The sequence below is a fragment of the Phacochoerus africanus genome, chromosome 8 (assembly GCF_016906955.1).
Source record: "Phacochoerus africanus isolate WHEZ1 chromosome 8, ROS_Pafr_v1, whole genome shotgun sequence".
NCBI lineage: Eukaryota > Metazoa > Chordata > Mammalia > Artiodactyla > Suidae > Phacochoerus > Phacochoerus africanus.
Window position 1 is genome coordinate 28,101,659 of NC_062551.1, and position 17,828 is coordinate 28,119,486.

General features: G+C 56.5%; 5 protein-coding genes across 10 annotated transcripts in view; 2 read left to right on the top strand and 3 right to left on the bottom strand.

The window, feature by feature from the left end:
* Position 1: 1 nt before the first annotated feature.
* On the bottom strand, positions 2–2,798 carry ACD (ACD shelterin complex subunit and telomerase recruitment factor). Of its 2 annotated transcripts, none has more exons than XM_047789618.1 (12): positions 2,602–2,798; positions 2,385–2,521; positions 2,154–2,247; positions 1,999–2,075; positions 1,836–1,880; positions 1,671–1,705; positions 1,358–1,509; positions 1,183–1,279; positions 1,016–1,102; positions 462–820; positions 236–327; positions 2–156 (listed from the first exon to the last, which is right to left on the bottom strand). In XM_047789618.1, exons 1-12 carry the CDS (start codon positions 2,698–2,700, stop codon positions 78–80), a joined length of 1,353 nt encoding a protein of 450 aa, XP_047645574.1. In that variant the 5' UTR covers positions 2,701–2,798; the 3' UTR covers positions 2–77. The 2 variants fall into 2 exon arrangements, with proteins under 2 accessions (XP_047645574.1, XP_047645573.1); XM_047789617.1 differs by having other exon boundaries at positions 1,198–1,279; positions 2,602–2,741.
* Positions 2,771–5,287, top strand: PARD6A (par-6 family cell polarity regulator alpha). 2 transcript variants are annotated; one of them, XM_047789622.1, is made up of 3 exons: positions 2,771–3,566; positions 3,954–4,176; positions 4,412–5,287. In XM_047789622.1, the coding sequence occupies exons 1-3, from the start codon at positions 3,504–3,506 to the stop codon at positions 5,155–5,157; spliced, it is 1,032 nt and encodes a 343-aa protein (XP_047645578.1). In that variant the 5' UTR covers positions 2,771–3,503; the 3' UTR covers positions 5,158–5,287. The 2 variants fall into 2 exon arrangements, with proteins under 2 accessions (XP_047645578.1, XP_047645577.1); XM_047789621.1 differs by having other exon boundaries at positions 2,780–3,566; positions 4,409–5,287.
* Positions 5,288–5,479: 192 nt separating this feature from the next.
* On the bottom strand, positions 5,480–9,695 carry ENKD1 (enkurin domain containing 1). Of its 2 annotated transcripts, XM_047789619.1 has the most exons (8): positions 9,429–9,695; positions 9,178–9,277; positions 8,898–9,092; positions 8,141–8,313; positions 6,440–6,565; positions 6,173–6,336; positions 5,937–6,073; positions 5,480–5,846 (listed from the first exon to the last, which is right to left on the bottom strand). In XM_047789619.1, exons 2-8 carry the CDS (start codon positions 9,260–9,262, stop codon positions 5,686–5,688), a joined length of 1,041 nt encoding a protein of 346 aa, XP_047645575.1. In that variant the 5' UTR covers positions 9,263–9,277; positions 9,429–9,695; the 3' UTR covers positions 5,480–5,685. The 2 variants fall into 2 exon arrangements, with proteins under 2 accessions (XP_047645575.1, XP_047645576.1); XM_047789620.1 differs by lacking the exon at positions 9,178–9,277 and having other exon boundaries at positions 9,429–9,694.
* An 82-nt stretch (positions 9,696–9,777) lies between these two features.
* Positions 9,778–11,565, top strand: C8H16orf86 (chromosome 8 C16orf86 homolog). Its single transcript, XM_047789623.1, has 4 exons — positions 9,778–9,882; positions 10,095–10,319; positions 10,830–11,064; positions 11,168–11,565. Exons 1-4 carry the CDS (start codon positions 9,778–9,780, stop codon positions 11,563–11,565), a joined length of 963 nt encoding a protein of 320 aa, XP_047645579.1.
* Positions 11,566–16,232: 4,667 nt separating this feature from the next.
* The window catches only part of GFOD2 (glucose-fructose oxidoreductase domain containing 2), a 50,916-nt gene continuing 49,320 nt past the window's right edge, over positions 16,233–17,828 (bottom strand). For all 3 annotated transcript variants that reach the window (XM_047791259.1, XM_047791261.1, XM_047791260.1), the window contains one exon: positions 16,233–17,784. In XM_047791259.1, coding sequence (XP_047647215.1) covers positions 16,886–17,784 — 899 coding nt within the window. In that variant the 3' untranslated portion in view covers positions 16,233–16,885. The remainder of the gene's footprint in view (positions 17,785–17,828) is intronic.

Consider the following 17,828-nt stretch of genomic DNA (forward strand, 5'->3'; position numbering starts at 1 on the left):
CCAGTGTGGAGCACTGTTTATCTACCCCCAAGCACAGACCTGTGCGTACACATCCCCCCACGTGTTCACAGGACCCCTCACACCTGGGTTAGTTCAGATTCCAGTTGTGGCTCCATCAAAAAGTGCAAGGCCCAGGCTACAAGCTGGGGAGGGAGCCTAGGAAGAGAACCATGGCTGTAGGTCAGTGGGCACTGGGATCGGGTAACCAAGGGCGGGGGCAGCCCCAGGCACTCACCTGACAGTTTGGACCTGGGCACAGAGGGAGGGACAGGGGGACTCGTACTCATACTGGAAGGTGGAACCATCACGATGCCTCTTTGGGGGGTCCTGAAGGAGTTACAGTGTCTGGAAAGAGGCCAACTGACCCCAAACCCCATCCAAGGCCACCCCCAGTCCCCATCCCAGCTGTGCCCAAGGCCCACCCCATTCTACCCTCTAGTCGTAGGGACGGCTATGCTCACCCACATAGGACTGGACTCCAGGGCTTCCTTGGTGGTTCTTGTCCTTGGGGAGCGATGCCAGGCCTTGGGAGGTAACTCTACCTTCTTGAACTCCAAGCTAGGTTTCTGAGCCTTGGTTACATGGGCCTGGTGTGGACTGGGGACATGGCCAAGGGGTGACAGATTTGGAGTGCAGCTCAGGAGGGGGGAGTTGGGTACAGAGTCAGGGGGTAAGGGGCCAGGAGCTGAGCAGATGGCTGACAGGGGCTGGGAGCTGCCCTTAAGCACTGGGTCTGGAGCATCCAAGGGCAGGGCAGGCAGAAGGCTGATGCTGGCACCACTTTCCTCTGACAACATGTGGCGGAGTAAGGCAGGGGTTCCTGAGGAGAAAGGGACTCACCATGGGCACAGCCCTCGCAGCTCACCCCAAACAAGTGACCTATGAGCTCAGGCAGGCCTGCAGGAACTGTGTTCACCCCCCCCCCCCCAGCTGTATACCCTTTCACAGCATCCTGTGCAGCCCTGGCACCTGATTGGTGGCTCACAGCGAAAGGAAGGGCTAAGCACCACCTTACCTGAGGAAGAGGGTGAGGAAGGAGGAGAGGAGATCAGGGCCAGAGATAGGTCCTGCAGAGCCGGGTGTGGCGGGGGTAGCTCAGGGCCTGGGAGTCAGGGGAGGCTTATCAGCACTGTGGGCACTGGGCACAGGTACTCCGCTCTTGACCTCTCCAGTCCTGCTTACCCTGTGCCCTCTGACCTGGGCCCAGACAGCTCAGGATCCGCTGCTCATTCTCAGAGATGTGCAGCCACAGGCTGGGGATGGTGTACACAGCTTCTCCCTGTGGGATGTGAACTTTCAGTCTGGCCCTTGCCCAAGTCCCCACCCTGACACCTCCCAAGTGAAGCCCCAGACCGACCGTGGCCTTGCAGCGGGAGGCAGCCCAGCGGGTGAGGGGGGCTGCTGTGCAAGGGCCTGCCAGCATCAGACAGCTCTCAGCCAGTTGCACTAGTGCCCCACGATGCTCCTGGTCCTCCTCTACCTCATCCAGAAGTTGGGACAGTGAAATGCCTGGGGGCAGGGGACCAGGAGATGGGCTGAAACTCAAAGAGGAAGGGTAGGGTGGGAGATAAGAAGGAGGACTTATTAAGAAAGTAGGATGTGTATGTGTGTGATGACTGGAGAGATCACTCTACCAGGAGTTCGGGCAACCGGCCAACCCCTATACATACCTGCACTGGGAGAGGTAGACTCTGAAAGGTGCTCCCTAGAGAAACAGAGGCGACACCTGAGGCCTATCTGCACAAATCTGCCATCCCCTGACTGAGCAGGCTCAGTCAGAAAAGTGACCAAGCCCCGAATAAAAGCCGAACGGAAAAGCCCAACCCCAGACTCACTGCAAGCAGTCATAAAGCTTTTTCTGCACATCTGGATCCTGGTTGCTGGGAGAGGAGTGGTAGACAGTCAGTGTTACTAGGGGCCCAAGCCCTCACACCCCAAAAGCCTATGCCAGCCAGGCCTGGGTGGGGAGAACAGGTGGAGGGTGGAGGCATCACTTACCAACCAATCACCTGTTCCCGGGGCTGCTCTGTGGGCAACAAGCTGAAGCGGTCCACCTGGAGGTAGAACTCTGCGGGCTGGAGTTCAGGGGCAGGTCTCAGGAGTTTTTAGAAAGTCAGGCCCAGTAACCCACCCAGGCCAGGCTCACCACTCACCGCGCCTCCCTCGGCGACTTGGACGCGAACCCCGCAGTCCCGCAGCAGCAGCAGCCGACCTTCTGCCCCTTGAAAACCGAACTCCTTCTCCTCCCTGCGGCGAGCGCGACCCTCACTGCCGAGCCTGCGTGAACACAGCCCAGCCCGCCTGGGGCCCGCCCACCTCCAGCTCAAACCTTGAGCTCTCCCATTGGCCTCCACTATCTCCAAGCCCCGCGGAGCCCCTCTCACCAGTCCGAGGCGTTCAGGGCCTCTCGCGTCACCAGACATCGGATACTGTGGGTCCCATCGGACACAAGCAGCGCGGTGTCGACGTGAGACGTGTCGGAGGCGCGGGACGGGCCCGGGGTTTCGGCCTCCTGCAGTACCTGACCGCGGTGATAAAGCATCAAGCCCACCGCCCTGGGACCCCGCCCTCCGGCCCTGAAAAAGGTAGCGGGGTTCTCACCTTGAGCAGCTGCCCCGCCCGCGGGCTTGAAAGTGCCTCTGACCCCAGAATTAGCTCTCGAATCCAGGGTCGCAGGACGAGGTTCCCCAAGCGGGCCATTCCCGCCGCGGCTGCCAGCGGATTACCTCTAGCCTGGATTTCCCGCTAGCGCCGCGGCCCCGCCTCTAGTCGGAAGAGGAAGTGCACGAGCGCTGGGCGGAACCCGAAACCTAGGCCCTGCCCATGAGCATGCCCGCGCGTGCGCACATGCGCGTCCTAGTTGGGAGTTTGTATGCACTCCCATTGAATCAAATGGCTGCTGACGTGCTTGCTCTTACTTGAGCAACTCTCCGAGCAACGGTCCGCGTTTGGGCCGTTCTTCAGAACTGTGGCATTGGGCAGGAAGGCGCAAAGGCTGGCATGTATGGAGAGGGAGGGATCTAGGGCCTGAGGCTGCAGCCAAGGGTGGTCCGAGCGAATTAGTTCGGAGTCACTTCAATGCCTGTGACGCCAAAGAACTCAGCAGATATTTATATTATGACCCAGTTCCCTCATCTACAACATGCGCAGCCTTGTAAGGCCAATGGAAATAACAGCGTACAGCGCTCAATAAATACCACTTCCCCAACTCTCCCCTCGGCTTGGCCAAGCCCCTCCCCCCAGGCTCCCGGTTCCCGACGACCGTAACGTAGTGACGTAAGGGGACGTGAGACTCTCCACCCCTCCAGCTCCGTTTCCTAGGAAACGTGGACTCCGCGTTCCACTCTCCGTCGCTGCCCCCTTGACGTCACGGCCCGGATAGGAGGGCGGGGCGAGTGCTACCGCCAGGGGCGGGGCTGCGCGGGCCAGCCGGCCCCGCTGGCTGTGCACCTGCGCCTCGGTGGGCCGCCTAGGGCACCGTCCCCGGCCCTCCCGGCCCCACGATGGCCAGGCCGCAGAGGACTCCGGCACGCAGTCCTGACAGCATCGTCGAGGTGAAGAGCAAAGTAAGGACCCCTCCAGCCCCAGCTCTGGCTCCGGCCCTAGGCGCTTCCAACCCTCACTCTCCCCTCCCTGACTCCTTGGTCCCCACCACCTTTTTCTCTCCTCCATCCTCCACGTCCCATTCTCTGGTTTTCCTTTTCGCTTCCCCCCATCCCACCTCCTCCTTTCCACTGCCGGCTTCTAGAGTCCCTCTGGCTTGGGTACCTGGAGGGCGAGGAGAAGACCTTGGACAGCGTCCCTTGCACTGGAGCCGAGGTCTGGGTGCAAGTCTGCAGCTGTTGTGAAGCCCTGTCTTTCCCACCCCTACTACCCTCGGACCTGTGGTGAGAAAGGGCACGGACTCTGTCCTAACCCCTCCTCCTCCCCCGACCCCCTACCCCCGCCTCCAGTTTGATGCGGAGTTCCGACGCTTCGCGCTACCTCGCGCTTCGGTGAGCGGCTTCCAAGAGTTCTCTCGGTTGCTGCGTGCGGTACACCAGATCCCGGGCCTGGACGTGCTGCTTGGCTATACAGATGCTCACGGCGACCTACTGCCCCTCACCAACGACGACAGCCTGCATCGGGCCCTGGCCAGTGGGCCCCCGCCACTGAGACTGCTAGTGCAGAAGCGGGGTAAGGATGGGGTACAGGGGGCAGCCTCTGTGGGGTAGGGTGACAGGGCAGATCTCCAAGGGTTAGTCCATGCCTAGGGTACCCAAACTTCACCCTCTGCAGTCCTTGCCCTTGGCCTGACCTCCAAGTGGCAGGAAATAACTACAGTGTGCCTTCCCCAGGCCTGGGCCTGATGGAAAAGGGCCCGAGTGGGACATTAGGGTCTCTGATTTCAGTGTACCCTCTCCTGCAGCAGAAGCTGACTCCAGTGGCCTGGCCTTTGCCTCCAACTCCCTGCAGCGGCGCAAGAAAGGGCTCCTACTCCGGCCAGTGGCACCTCTGCGCACCCGGCCACCCCTGCTAATCAGCCTGCCCCAAGATTTCCGACAGGTTTCTTCAGTCATTGATGTGGACTTACTGCCTGAGACCCACCGACGGGTGCGGCTGCACAAGCATGGTTCTGACCGCCCCCTGGGTTTCTACATCCGAGATGGCATGAGCGTGCGCGTAGCTCCCCAGGGCCTGGAACGAGTTCCAGGCATCTTCATCTCCCGCCTGGTACGAGGGGGCCTGGCTGAGAGTACAGGGCTGCTGGCGGTTAGTGATGAGATCCTCGAGGTCAATGGCATTGAGGTAGCTGGAAAGACCTTGGACCAAGTGACGGACATGATGGTCGCCAACAGTCACAACCTCATTGTCACTGTCAAGCCAGCCAATCAGCGCAATAATGTGGTTCGTGGGACATCTGGGCGTCTGATGAGGCCTCCTTCTGCTGGGCCTGGTGAGCCTGATAGTGACGATGACAGCAGTGATCTGGTCACTGAGAACCGCCAGCCTCCTTGTTCCAATGGGCTGTCTCAGGGGCCTCCATGCTGGGACCTGCGCCCAAGCCGCCTACTTCCTGGTGCCCGCAGCTCTCTGCCCTCCCTGGACGATCAGGAGCAGGCCAGCTCTGGCTGGGGGAGTAGCATGAGAGGAGATGGCAATGGCTTCAGCCTCTGACAGGCAAGGATGCAGGCCCTTGCCCCTCCAGGCTGCTGGGACATGGCAGAGACTTCCCCAGTGGGTGTTTTTAGCTTGCTCATGGGGCTGAATCAGTCTGGGGAACATTAAAGATTTTTCTACAAATGCAGTCATGGTCCTTGTGTGTCCCAGCCCTAGCCTCCTCCCTGATCCCACAAACCTTGCCCTCTGCCCTGGACATGAGGCAGGAGTGGAGGAGTGATAAAAAACAGTAGAGAGGCCTTCCTATAGTCAAGCAGCAGGAGGACCACCAGGCTTGGCATTTCTAGGGTAAGAAAAGCTCTTATGGAAACAAACCCCGCTGTGTACAAAAGGTTTAATTTTGACAAAGTGATTAAGAGGCTGAGATGGCCCTTCCACAGCCACCAGTGGCTGTGAAGAGTGCTCTGGGGATACTGCCCACCCCACTGCTCCTGTCTTGAGGGCCACTCTATTATTGGGCCCAATCCGGCCCTTTGCAATCATGTAGCAATCCTCCCCGAAACCCGCCTACAATCAGGATAGGACTCAGGCATCCATCTTCACAAAGACCTTGGGGCGGGAAAAGATCTTGATGGCCTCCTCTACCTGCACCAGCTTCCGGTCCAGTTCAGCACGGTGGCTCTGGGCCCTCAGGGAATCTGCCCCAGCAGGCAACAGCACCAGCTCACGCAGCAGCTGGCTCTGGCCTACAGGGGCCCCAGGAACAGTAAGTGCTGGGCAGGGGTGCACTGTCCCCAGTGGGCTCCCCATCCAGCCCCCTTTGCCCATGTACTTACTCTGGAGCAGATTGCTCAGTGTCTCCAGCCGCTGGTTCTCAGGCATGCGAGTGTGGCCAGGGGGCATGGCCGGGTCCGGCTGGCTGTGCTGACGGGCCTCAGCCTCCCGTCGCCACAGATCCCTGCGCTCCAACAAACTGCGATGCACAGAATCAGAATGGATCATCCCAGGGCAGGTGTTGGCTCCCACCCTCCCTAAGTGCCCCTGACCCTGGGTATTGGGCAGTAGAACCTACTAATGGGGCACGTGACCCTTCTGTGTGGCATTATAGTGCTCCTGGGCTTGCCGTTGCTGCTCCAGCACCTGTGACAGGACTTGGAGCGAGCGAGAATGCCGCCGGGGGGCCCTCTTGGCAGTGCGGGCATTGTGGGTAATGAAGTCCACACCTGGGCCTGGCCCCTGGAGGACATGGCAGGTGTGATGAGGCAGACAGCACTGTGTTGTGCCCTTGAACCTCCCCAGGCTCCCTGCCCCACCTCCCAGGCCCCAAACATCCTCTCACCTTAGCATTGGGACCTGGCGGGGTTAGCTGGGGACTGGGGACACGGGGTGGTGGGAGCCCAGGGCCACAGCGAGAGTGTGCCCGCAGGAAGTGGGCAGGCTCTGTCCCGGAAGCAGGGCTGGGCTCCTGGAGGCCAAGTCACAGCAGAGGGATCAGTCAGGCTGAGGTCTCAAGGCTTGGTCTCAAGTCGTAAGACCAAGACTCTGTCCCTCCAGGTTCTTAGGATCTTTCACTATCACCAGCACTAGAGGTCTGGCCTCCCTCCTCTTGAAGGAGCACTTCTCTCCATCAGCATTTAAACATGTGTGTTTTTCACATCTTTAAGAAAACAAATAATCTACCTTTTACCTTAGTCCTGACTTCAGGTACTGTTCTCTTTTTCTTGCCTTCCTAGCCAAGCTTCCTGGCTCTGTCCCTATTAAGGTCTCCGATGCCCGACCTCCAAGCCCTCAAATCTAAGGCCACTTCCCTGGTCTCACTGTCCTCAGCCTGATCCTCAATAACTCCTGGGTCTCACTCCTGAGATCCAGACCTGATTCTCCATCTGCTTCCTGGACACATTCCCACTCCCTGGGAGTCCCACAAATGCTTCAGCTTCAACACATCCACATATGACCTTAATGTCTTTTCTCTTAATCCTGCTTCTCCTTCTCAGGCCCCTGGATAAAGAAATGGTGGCATTATCTATCCAAGACACAATCCCACTACCATATATGCCCCTTCCCATACCCTTCCCACTGTCCCTAAAAATAACAGTTATAAGTGGATTATGTGGTTCCCCTGCCTTTTTTTTCTTTTTACAGCTGCACCTGTGGCATATGGAGGTTCCCAGGCTAGGCGTCGATTTGGAGCTGCAGCTGCAGGCCTATACCACAGCCATGGCAACGCCAGATCCAAGCTGCATCTGTGACCTACACCGTAGCTTGTGGCAATGCTGGATCCTTAACCTGGGATCAAACCTGCATCGTGGATACGGATACTATGTCGGATTCTTTTTTTTTTTTTTTTTGGTCTTTTTTAGGGCCGCACCCGCGGCACATGGAGATTCCCAGGCTAGGGGTCTCATCGGAGCTGTAGCCACCGGCCTACACCACAGCACAGCAACAAGGGATCTGAGCCGCATCTACGACCTACACCACAGCTCACGGCAATGCCGGATCCTTAACCCACTGAGCAAGGCCAGAGATAGAACCCGCAACCTCATGGTTCCTAGTTGGATTCGTTAACCACTGCACCACGATGGGAACTCCTATGTCGGATTCTTAACCCAATGAGCCACAATGGGAACTCCTATGTGGCCCTTTACGATGTGGGTCCAGCTGACTTCTTGGCCTAACCTCATGTTCTTCCCTCACAGTGCATTGAACACAGCATCCCCACCAGCCACACTCCCTCTGGTCTTAGGACTTCTATCCATGAGGCTCCATCTCTATAGAATGTTCTCTTCCATTCTCCCCTTGTCTAATTCCTATTTGCTCCTCAGAAGAATCATAACTTTTTCAGAAGTCATGACTTCTGAAAAAAAAACAAAAAACAAAAAAAAAACAACCCAGCCCCGCCCTGCAGCAAAACCAGCTGTCTCCTAGTCCCCTGTCACCTTAGTCCCTTGGGATTTTCCTCCCTCCTCAGAACTCAGGTCAGAGTATAACTGCCTGTTGGCCAACAAGATGGGCAATACTTCTAGCTCCTTGGGGCAGGTACCTGCAGCCGGGCCTTGACACGGGACTCCACTTTGTCATACTTGGGTGAGCGCCACAGAGCCTTCAGGGGCCTAGGCTGGCCCTGCTCCCGGGTGCGCTCCTGCTCACGGAAGCGCCTCTGGATCTCCCTGATCCGCCTCAGGTTCTCCTGCTCGTGGTCTTTAGGGTCCTTCCCTGGAGAAAAGGTGGTGCCAGGCTCTGCCCTACCTACAGCCAATGCAATCCACTCACACCAGTTGACTGACAGGTCCACACACTGCCTCCTACAGAAAGACCTTCCTGATGTCTCCATTTAAGTTAGATTCTCTATACATACTCCACCTCATCTCCCTGTTCCCTTCCTCACATGGTAATTATCTTCGTCCATCCCTGATCATTTTCTACATTTTCATTGTCAAGTATACCATTAATCATCTTGCACATCATATGCATCTCCTCACTTGTTTATTGTCTCCCACCTTGATTCAATGATGCTCTTCTTTAACCTTGTTTTCTTAGAAACTTTAGGGTCTGGTGCACAGTAGACGCTCAACAAAAATGTTTCATTTAGGCCTGAATTCATGAAGGTGAGCTACAGGTTTCTGGGGAATACCTCATTTGATCCTCTTCCGTGAGGAAGTAGTGCATTTCCGCCTCCTTCTATAACTGGGGAAACTGACAGGCAGAGAGGCAAAGCCTGAGCCCTGATCAGGGAAGGAGAAGCTGACCTCAGCTGTGACCTCAGACTCACCTAGAGGTCCCTTCTGCCCAGAACTTACGCTTGGGAGAGGTCCCTGGGCCTAGGGAGATACCCTCGAGCTGCAGCAGCATGCCACTCACGCCGCGCCGGCCACGCTCCAGAATTTCTCGGGCTCCGGGACCCATGCGGGGGCCGCGGGGAGGGGTGACTTCTAGGTCTGGGTTCCAGGTTAGCAGGTCCAACTTCAGCGCGTTTCCCTCAAGGCGCCCTTGGGCTGAGAGGCCAGACGGGGCGGAGTGCAGGGCTCAGTGATACAGCTGAGCCCGACCCTCGCCAGGCTGCGGCACTCCTCCACTCACCCGAGGCCGGCCGCCGGTAGTAGTCAGGGCAGAGCGTAGGGTCTGGGGGGATAGGCCCCGAGATGCCGGACGGACCCTCACACATGCCGCCGTCGTCGCCCTGCAACCGCGCACGTATCTCCGGCTGGGGAACCCCTTTCTCAGCCCTGTGCTTCCTCCCTGGACCCGGGCCCTGACTCCGGCTGTGCCCTCCATTCCCGGCCCCCGCCCCGCCTCCCGCCCCCGGCCTGCGCAGGACACCCCCTACTCACAAAATCACTTCCCAGCGGGGTTAGCGGCCCCTCTTCCGCAACACCCGGGCGGGGGCTCACCCAAGCAGTTTTACCGCCCTCAGCTGCCACCCGATGGGTTTGCTGTTGCCAGGTAACGGTGGTTTCCTTCCCTGAGGTCAGGGGCCAATGCCCCCTGGCGCAAAGCCTTCTGGGGCTTGTAGTTCCAGCTGAGCGTGGGGCAGAACGGCTGCCAGTTGCTCTTCTCAACCCAGCTCTTCTCTGAGATCAGCTCTGAGTCTGCCAGTCTGACTCCCTCGGGGCCCGCCTTCCACCTCCCACCAACCCCACCTTCCAAGCAACCGTCGAAGATGCTCTGATCCCCTGAGCAATGGCTTCAGCAGGGGATGAGAGGCGGCCAGGGACCCAGGAAAAGACGGCTGTGGGGCTGGCACAGCTCACTGAGGTGCCCACTGGCTACGCTCAGAATTCTGAGGTGACCATTAGGCTGTGTAGCCCTAAAACACTTGGGCACAGCGCTTTAGGAGACCAAACTCTGTGCAACGACCCCCTCCCTAATTGCCAGGACAGGCTCCATAGCCTGGGAAGGGCATGGGATGGTGCCCTCATCTGTGTTTGATGTTTAATGACTGATCCCTTTACCCTTTGCCTGGTCATGGTGACCAATTACCTATGTGTCACTTCTAGTGTCCAATGATGGGAGACCAGTGCCTGGAGCCAGCCCTTGCGGCCTGCCAGACCCAGGGTGAAGACAAGTGCCCAACAGGAGCAGTCTCAGAGCCAGAGCTCCTGGAGGAAAGACCCAAGATGGAGGAAAAGAGGCTCAAGCCAGTAGCAGAGGCACTAGAGGAGAGAGGCCCCAGGCCTATAACCTCCATTGTGAAGCCCAATCATGGTCCGAAGAGGAAGCCTGTCAAGTGAGGGGACCTTCAGAAGAAAGGAGCTGCAGGGCTGGGGGTGGGACGTGGAGAGTGGAGGTGGCTATCACCCTAGTAAGATTCCTAATCATTAAGTTCCCGTGTGGCACAGCAGCTTAAGGATCTGGTGTTGCTGCAGCTATGGATCAGGCTGCAGCTGCAGCATAAGTTCAATCCTTTGCCTGGGAGTTTCCACATGCTGTGGTTGCAGGAAAAAAAAAAATCCTCAATTGGGCATTCCTGTAGTGTGCTTCCTTATCCATCCCTGGCCACCACCATCACTCCTCACCTCTGCTGTCCCTCAAGTGCCCTGATGTAGGGATCATCCAGAGAGGGAGTCTCAAGGCCTTGGAGGGGACTGAGATCGCATGAGCTTTTGGCCCCTTTCAGCCTGGGGCCTTACCGGCCAGGAAAAGGACAAGAATCTAGGCCTGGGGTGATAGGCAGGAAGGGCTATTTCTTAGGCTCAGGGGGCAAGAGCTAAGCCTGAAGGCTGACTCCTCAGGTCTCCTTGTCCCCCAGTCTCCCAGGATCCAGCCACCAAGCCCATCTTAGGGCTGAAGCTGAGCTGCCACAAGGGCTGCTGCTGCAGAAGGAGGAGCTGGAGAATAGCCAGAGTGAGCCCTCACCGTCTGCTAAACAGCACAAAAAAGCCAAGAAGCGCAAGAGTCTAGGGACCCCAGCGCTCCCAGTGGTAGCCAGCACAGTGTCTGTGCCTTCAGAGACCTTGGGGCTGGAGCGTGAGTGGCAGTCCCTGGGCCTTCCCTTTTCCACCTGCCTGCTGGACCCCTGACATGGTACGGCTTGATGCTCCAGCCCCTGCCCTGCTCTGGGTCCTTGCAGGAAAGGCCCAGCGCCTGCGGCCCCTGTACCAGTACATCAACTATTGCAACCCTGAGCTGAACCAGGCAGGGGAAGGGGACAGGGAGGCCGAGGCTGAGGTGGAGCCGACCCTGGTCCCTGAGGAGGCAGGTGTGGAGCAACTGCAGGCCTTGCTGCCCATGGCAGGTGAGCTGGGCCCAGGCCTCACTTTGCCCTGCCCCAATATGTTTGTGTGCCCTGCTCACCCTCTGGTTCCCCTGGGAGAGGAAGCTGGAGAGGAGCCTGGTGGTTTGCCCAGCTTGGGGGTCAGCAGTCATCTCAAAGCCGAGGTAGACAAGTCGACTCATGTGGACATTAACAAGATGCTAAGTGTCTGCGCTGCCCCACTAGTACCCCCACTCTCTCCTCAGTACAAGTGAATGTCCTGCCCCAGTGGTAGCTCCCTTCCTCTCAAGCCTGAACCAGAGAAGCAGCTTATGGGCCTAGGCCCTTAGGTGGAGGGGGGCATTTGGCTCCTGCCCCCACCAGTGACCTTGGATATGCTACAAATAAACCTTTTTCATTTTCTCAGACTGTGACTCCCCAGCTGAGATGCCTGAAGAGGGAGAGGATGGGAAGAAGGGTGGAGGACTCCCCAGGGCAGTCAACTTGACAGAAACAGAGATTCCTGGGCACTGCCCTAGACCTAAATATATCACATTCTGCAGGGGTTCAGGTTTGGGGCTTGATTTTGTGCATTTAAAGCCTCTTGAGATGAACCAGACAAGATAACAGTGGGGTTGGAGAGGGAGGTGGTAAGGAGGAACTTGGGGCAGAGAAAGGAAAGGGACTGTCATGGGAAGCAAGTGCTTGGCTTTGCTTCCTGTCTTCAGGGAAGGGGCTGGCATTGTCCGACCTTAGGGACCAGCACTTGAGATCCTCCCCTGAGGTGGCAGAGTTCATTTGCCCATCTGAAGAGTGACAGCTCGGGAACACTTCCCATTTGCTGGCAGATCATAACTGGACCAGATGTTGCCCCCAGAGTGGCCCCTGGTGACAGAGGTACTGGTGCCTTTTCCTGGCAGGCAGTGGGTGGTGGAGGTGGACATTCTTTCTGGAGCCCTGTGTCTTGCCCTCAGGGGTCTCCAGTGCTGGCCATTTTTGGAAACCACCCCCCCTTGCCTGCCACCTCCTGGTCCTCTTGCATGTCCCTCAGACACCTTAAACACAGGTAATTCCAAATTACATGAATTTCTCCTCCTTCCAACCTGCTTTTCCTCCAGTATCTCATCTATACAATTGTTCAAGCCAAAATCTCCGTGTCACTCCGATGCCATCCTGCGTTTGGCTGACTCCTACCAGCTAATCAGACATCATGGCAGGTGAATCTACCCTCTCAGTCCAAGATCCCTTGAACCCCAGTCAGCCTCCTTGCCTGGGACACTCTCATCTCCAGGTGAGAGCTCACTAGTCTCCCTGCTGGGGGTCCCTTGCCCCACCAACCTGATGATTCTGCTACATACACATCTGAACCCCTGAGGGTGTTGCTCCCCCTCTAGCACCCTGTTCCTCTTGCCCCAGCTGCCTTAAAACTCTTTAGTGGCTTCCTGCAATTCCCTGACCACATCTTTCCTTTCTTACCTTCCCTCTCCGCATGTGGGGCTTCCCCTGCCCAAATGCCTTTTTTTCGTCACCCTCCACCTGGCTAGTATACATGCACCCTTGGAGACTCACCACACCTTGACTCCTTACACGCTGCTGTCATTGTGGGCTACATAACTGTCTTTGGGACTAGACTGTGAACTCCCCAGGGGTATATGTCACTGCACTGCATCCACCTAGCAGAGGGCCCCCATAAAAGGGACCAAAATAAGGAGACCAGGGTGGGGAGCTGAGGAAGCTGCAGAGAGGGACAGGTTAGGATCTGAAAGGCTGGGGCCATCCAATGTCCAGAACTATATGTGGGGCCCCTGGAGTAATGGCCTGGCCATTCAGGAAGAGATGGGGTGGACAAGCCCATATGGAAGTAGAAAGAAAATGGGCATCAGTAATTGCCTTGTGGTGCAGTGGGTTAAGAATCCAGCATTGTCACTGCAGTGGCCCAGGCCACTACTGTGGCCCAGGTTCAATCCCTGGCCTGGGAACTTCCCCAGGCTGTATGCATGGCCAAAAAAAAAAAAAAAAAAAGACAGAAAATGGGCATCAACCCAAGCTGCTCCCTCCGTTTGGGGTCACTTGGGTGCTCCCTGGCCCAATGGCAAGGCAACAGGGCAAGCTGCAGGGTCAGGCCTTTTCCCTGGGTAGTGACTTGACTGTACCAGGGTTCACTGTCCACGTAGACTGAATGTCCATAGGAATAAGCATGGATTCTCCAGGATTTTTCAGAGGTAAAGGGCTCTTCAAGATAGCTGAGCTGGACCTCCTTACTTTATGGCTGAGGAAGCAGAGGCCTTGAGAGGAGTGGCCTTACTTGAAACCATACCCTGGACTCGCCTTTCCTAAGCCCTGCAGATCTCTGGACCTGGGGGCGCTCTGGCTAAGGCCTGATACGAGAAGGCTGTGCATCTGCTTTCTCTGTGTGGTCTCCAGGGCTAGAGGTATGGGCCAGGCCAGTAGTGATAAGGAAGATCTGTTCCTATCTTCTCACAAAATACTCGGTAACCACAGAAGAACCAGTCTACATTTCCCAGGGCTTATTACTTGATAGGCTTGTCTAAGCAGAGTGGGTCATAGTAGCCACAGAAAGGAATAAGCCACTACTGTTCCTAGAAGCTCACTCTAAGTGGGAAATGCTGAGGCAACATAATTCAAAGAGACATCTGCCCCTGAAGAGCTAAGGACCAAGGCTGTGGGACCACAGATGGTGGGAGTGACTGCCCTTTTGCCCAGAGGAAGAGCGAAGAGGCAGGGTTTCCTGAAGAAGAGCTGGGTGGTCTTCCAGGCAGAAGATATGCCAGGGATGAAGCCTCACTAGTGTGGAAGATGTCAGCCCCATGTAGGAGGGCCACTTAGCATGGCTGAAGCAGAGGCAAGGCCATCAGGAGACTAGGTTGGGTGAGTCTGGGAGTAATGTGAAGGGAAGAATAAAGAAGGGAAAGATGGGACAGGGAGGTGAAACGACTGCAGCCATTGTCTGGGTGAATATGAGTCCTAGATTTGGTTGGGGGTTGGAAAATAAACAAAACTATTTTGGAAGTTCTCTTCTGATTGCTGTAACAGAGAGGAAAGCTAACTGCATTTTCACTGGCTTGGAAAAACTACTTTGACCTAGGGAACGTCCTGAGGTTGGGGCAACAGGACCTGGGAGGTTATACTGCCTTCATCCAGGAGGGGGCGCTGCAGGACAAGTTTGGAACCAGCTAGGGTACTCAGTCACTCCTGGGAACCAGTACCCTGCTGGCTTCTTTGGCCACAGGCATTTGGGCCACTTCAAAGTACACATCCTGCGTAGGACCAATCCAAGAGCTACATGACCGAAAAGATGCCTGAGGGACAGCCATGGGCCTAGGCTCTGGGGAGTGGACACAGTGTCCTCATAAAAGTAGCTCTGTCCTAAGCCCACATACAGTCTGCCCCAGAACTTCTCAAGGTCCATCTGTGTAAACAAGAGGTTTTGCTGCAGAGCCCTACAAAACCTAAGTGCCACTGTGGGTCAGCAACATGACCCTTTCTTAAGCAAGAGCATCTTAGATGTGATGGATGCATGTACTTTCTTGGTCAATCCCCAAATTTAGGGGGGAACCTCAATAACCTAATAACACAGAGGGATGACCTGGGGATGAGCTGGGAGTAAGGGGGCAGCGTCTCCTTCAACTCTGTGAGCATCCTGCCTGGTGGGGCTCTCTCTACAGTGCGCCTCCTAATTCAAGCCAGGCTGAAACTTTTTTTTTTTTTTTTTTGCTTTTTTCCTATGCCGCAGCTCACAGCAACGCCATCCTTAACCCACTGAGTGAGGCCAGGGATCAAACCTGCTAGTTTGGGTTCATTACCACTGAGCTGCAAGGGGAACTCCCCAGGCTGAGACTCTTGCTGTGGAGGGGAGGTGGTAACCTAGATGGGACCCTAGTGGGGAGGAGAAATGCCTGGGCCCTGAGAGTCTGAGAAGCCAGAAGCACTGGGGAAGGAGCAGTTCATGGTCGGCTCCGTAGTCAGAGGACCCTACCAGGCTCCCGACTCCTTCACTTATAACTTACAGAAGGCAAGTAACTGCCCCTCTCTGCCTCAGTTTTCTGCTCTGAATAATGGGAATATTAATAGGAGTACCTCATGGAGTGTTTTGGATATTAAATAATACATGGGAACTATCTACCCTAGGGGGCCCAGCAAGCAATAAACACACCCCAACACCAGCTACTGTTATTTTTTCTCACAAGGACAAGGTTTGAAACCAGGATGAAACAGGAGCCTGATGACTCCTATAAGGGGTGCCAAGAGGAAGAAAGCGCCCTCTTTGAGCCCTTCTCTTGCTGGCAAGGAGTCCAGGGAAGGGCAGAGATGGAAGGTTAGAGAAGGGAAGAGTTTGATCCAAGCTTAATCCTGGCAGAGGAAACAAAGGGGTGAACGTGTTCTTTCCTGCTGCACCACCTGCCCCACCCTGGCCCTGACAGACAGGGTTAAATTAAAAGGCTCTCCCCTGGAGAACAGATTAATAAAGCGGATGGAGACTGGCTGGCTGGGCCAGGGGGTACTCGGCCACACCCCTTCCAAGGGGCAGCGCCTTCCTCAAGTTCATCCTGTCTAGCCTCCTTGGGGCTAATTCCTTGGTTTCAACAACAGAACGCCTCCCAACCCCCAGTCTAGAGAGACCCCACACACTCTCCCATCGTCTCCCTTAGACATCAGGCCCCACAAGCCCCCTTCAGGAAGCCTCGGGTGCTGTTTGCTGAGGAAAGATTTCTTGGAGGGCTCCTGGGATCCAGGGTAGAGGGAAGAAGCCAGGAGGTGAGGGCAGGCAGTGGTGGGGTTCGTGTGGCCCACCAGACAGTGATGGATCCAGAGCGATCAGAACTGCCGTGGAGCCACGAGGGAAGAGAAAAACAAACAATCTACAGCAATCAACAAGCTTCCATTATTAAAGAAACTCAATCTGCTAAACAACCAACAACCATAGTGTCAGACTTTCTGATTTATTTACTAACATTATCAGATGTTCCAGAGCTCTCTCTGTCTCCCCTCTGCCAAATCAAGGGCCCTCTGCCCTAGGTCAACAGTCCCTGAGAGCTCACCTACTGAAGAACCCCTCCTCCCTGCCAGGGAAGGGGCAGCCTGGAAGCTGGAAGGTTGCCTGGGAGAGAGGGCAGGTGTGGTTCTCTGAGGGATGACTCGCTGCCCTCACCGTTCCTGAGAAGCCCTAGCCCAGGAAGGGCATGGAGACAGGGCCTCTTGTCATTTCTCCTCTGGCCTGAGCAATAAGCCAAGCTGGCTCCCAACTCTGCTTTCTCATCCAGTTAGGACCACAACTTAGGCTTTGCTGGCCCTGCTCACCAGCAAACTATGCAGAGACCTAGGGCAGCTCCGCCTTGCCCAGTGTGCCAGCCCTCTCAGCCAGGGCAGCAGGAAGGTGCCCACCCCACCAGCCGGAGGAGTAAATGTGCACTGGAGGGGGCATTCTCCCGGGGCCAGCTTTGGATTCACCCAAACTCAACCCCACCCAAGTTGACGCGTCAAATGAAAGACACTGTGCTGTAGCCAAGTGTTCCCATCACAGCTCCTGGTCCCTCCCTTGTCCTTTGCCCCATGGCCAGGAGCCCACATGTAGGCTCACAGGTTATTCCGCTGGAGCGCCTCGCATAGGTTCTGGTTGGCGTCAGGCTCCTCCGTCAGGACCTCCACAGCCTCCCACTCCCCGGATCGGCTCGACCGTTTGATGGCATCCACCACGCTCTGCATGTAGAGCCCATCCTCGAAGGAGGCGGCCATGGAGACAGGGGTGTGGTCCCATGTGCGGCGGTCCCCCTGTCCCTGGAAGGACTGGCGCAGGGCCTGTACCATGTAGACCATGCCCTTCAGGTAGAGCAGTGGGACATCCTGGGGCCCCTGCTCAGGCAGCTCCGTGCCCACAGCCAGCGAGTCCCTCAGCAGCAGCTCCTCTTGCGTGGCAGAGTTCTTCTGCCCATAGAGGTCAGCTCCCCGGGCGACAAGGCGTCCCGCAGAGCCTACCACCATGACTTCGTGCACAAAGGCACCTGGCATGTTGAAGTTGAGTGTTACTGTGCTGCACACCCCCCCACCCATGAGCATCTGGAAGAAACAGAAGTCATCGCTGGTGACGTGCCGGATGCCACGGATGGCTGCATTCTGCCTCACAAAGGTCTTCAGCAGCCCATGCACCTTCTCAGCTCTCCGGCCAGTCAGGTGGGTCAGTAGGTCCACAATGTAGGTGCCCATGGTGTGCAGGCCTCCACCGCCCATGAGTTCATCACAGATCCAGCCATAGTTGGGGCTGAGCAGGCTGCCTGAGTAGACACGAGCATCACAGATCATCACTGCACCCACGTAGTGCTCAGCAATCAGCTGCTTCATGCGCACGAAGGCAGGCAGGAAGCGCAGCACATTCCCCACCAGGCTCATCAGCTGTGGGTAGTAGCGAGAGGCTGTCACCATCCGGAAGGCATCCACTGAGGTTGCTGCCTTCTCACAAACCACATTCTTCCCAATACCTGAGAATAAAACACAGCAAGAAATCTCAAAGTTCCAAGGAGTT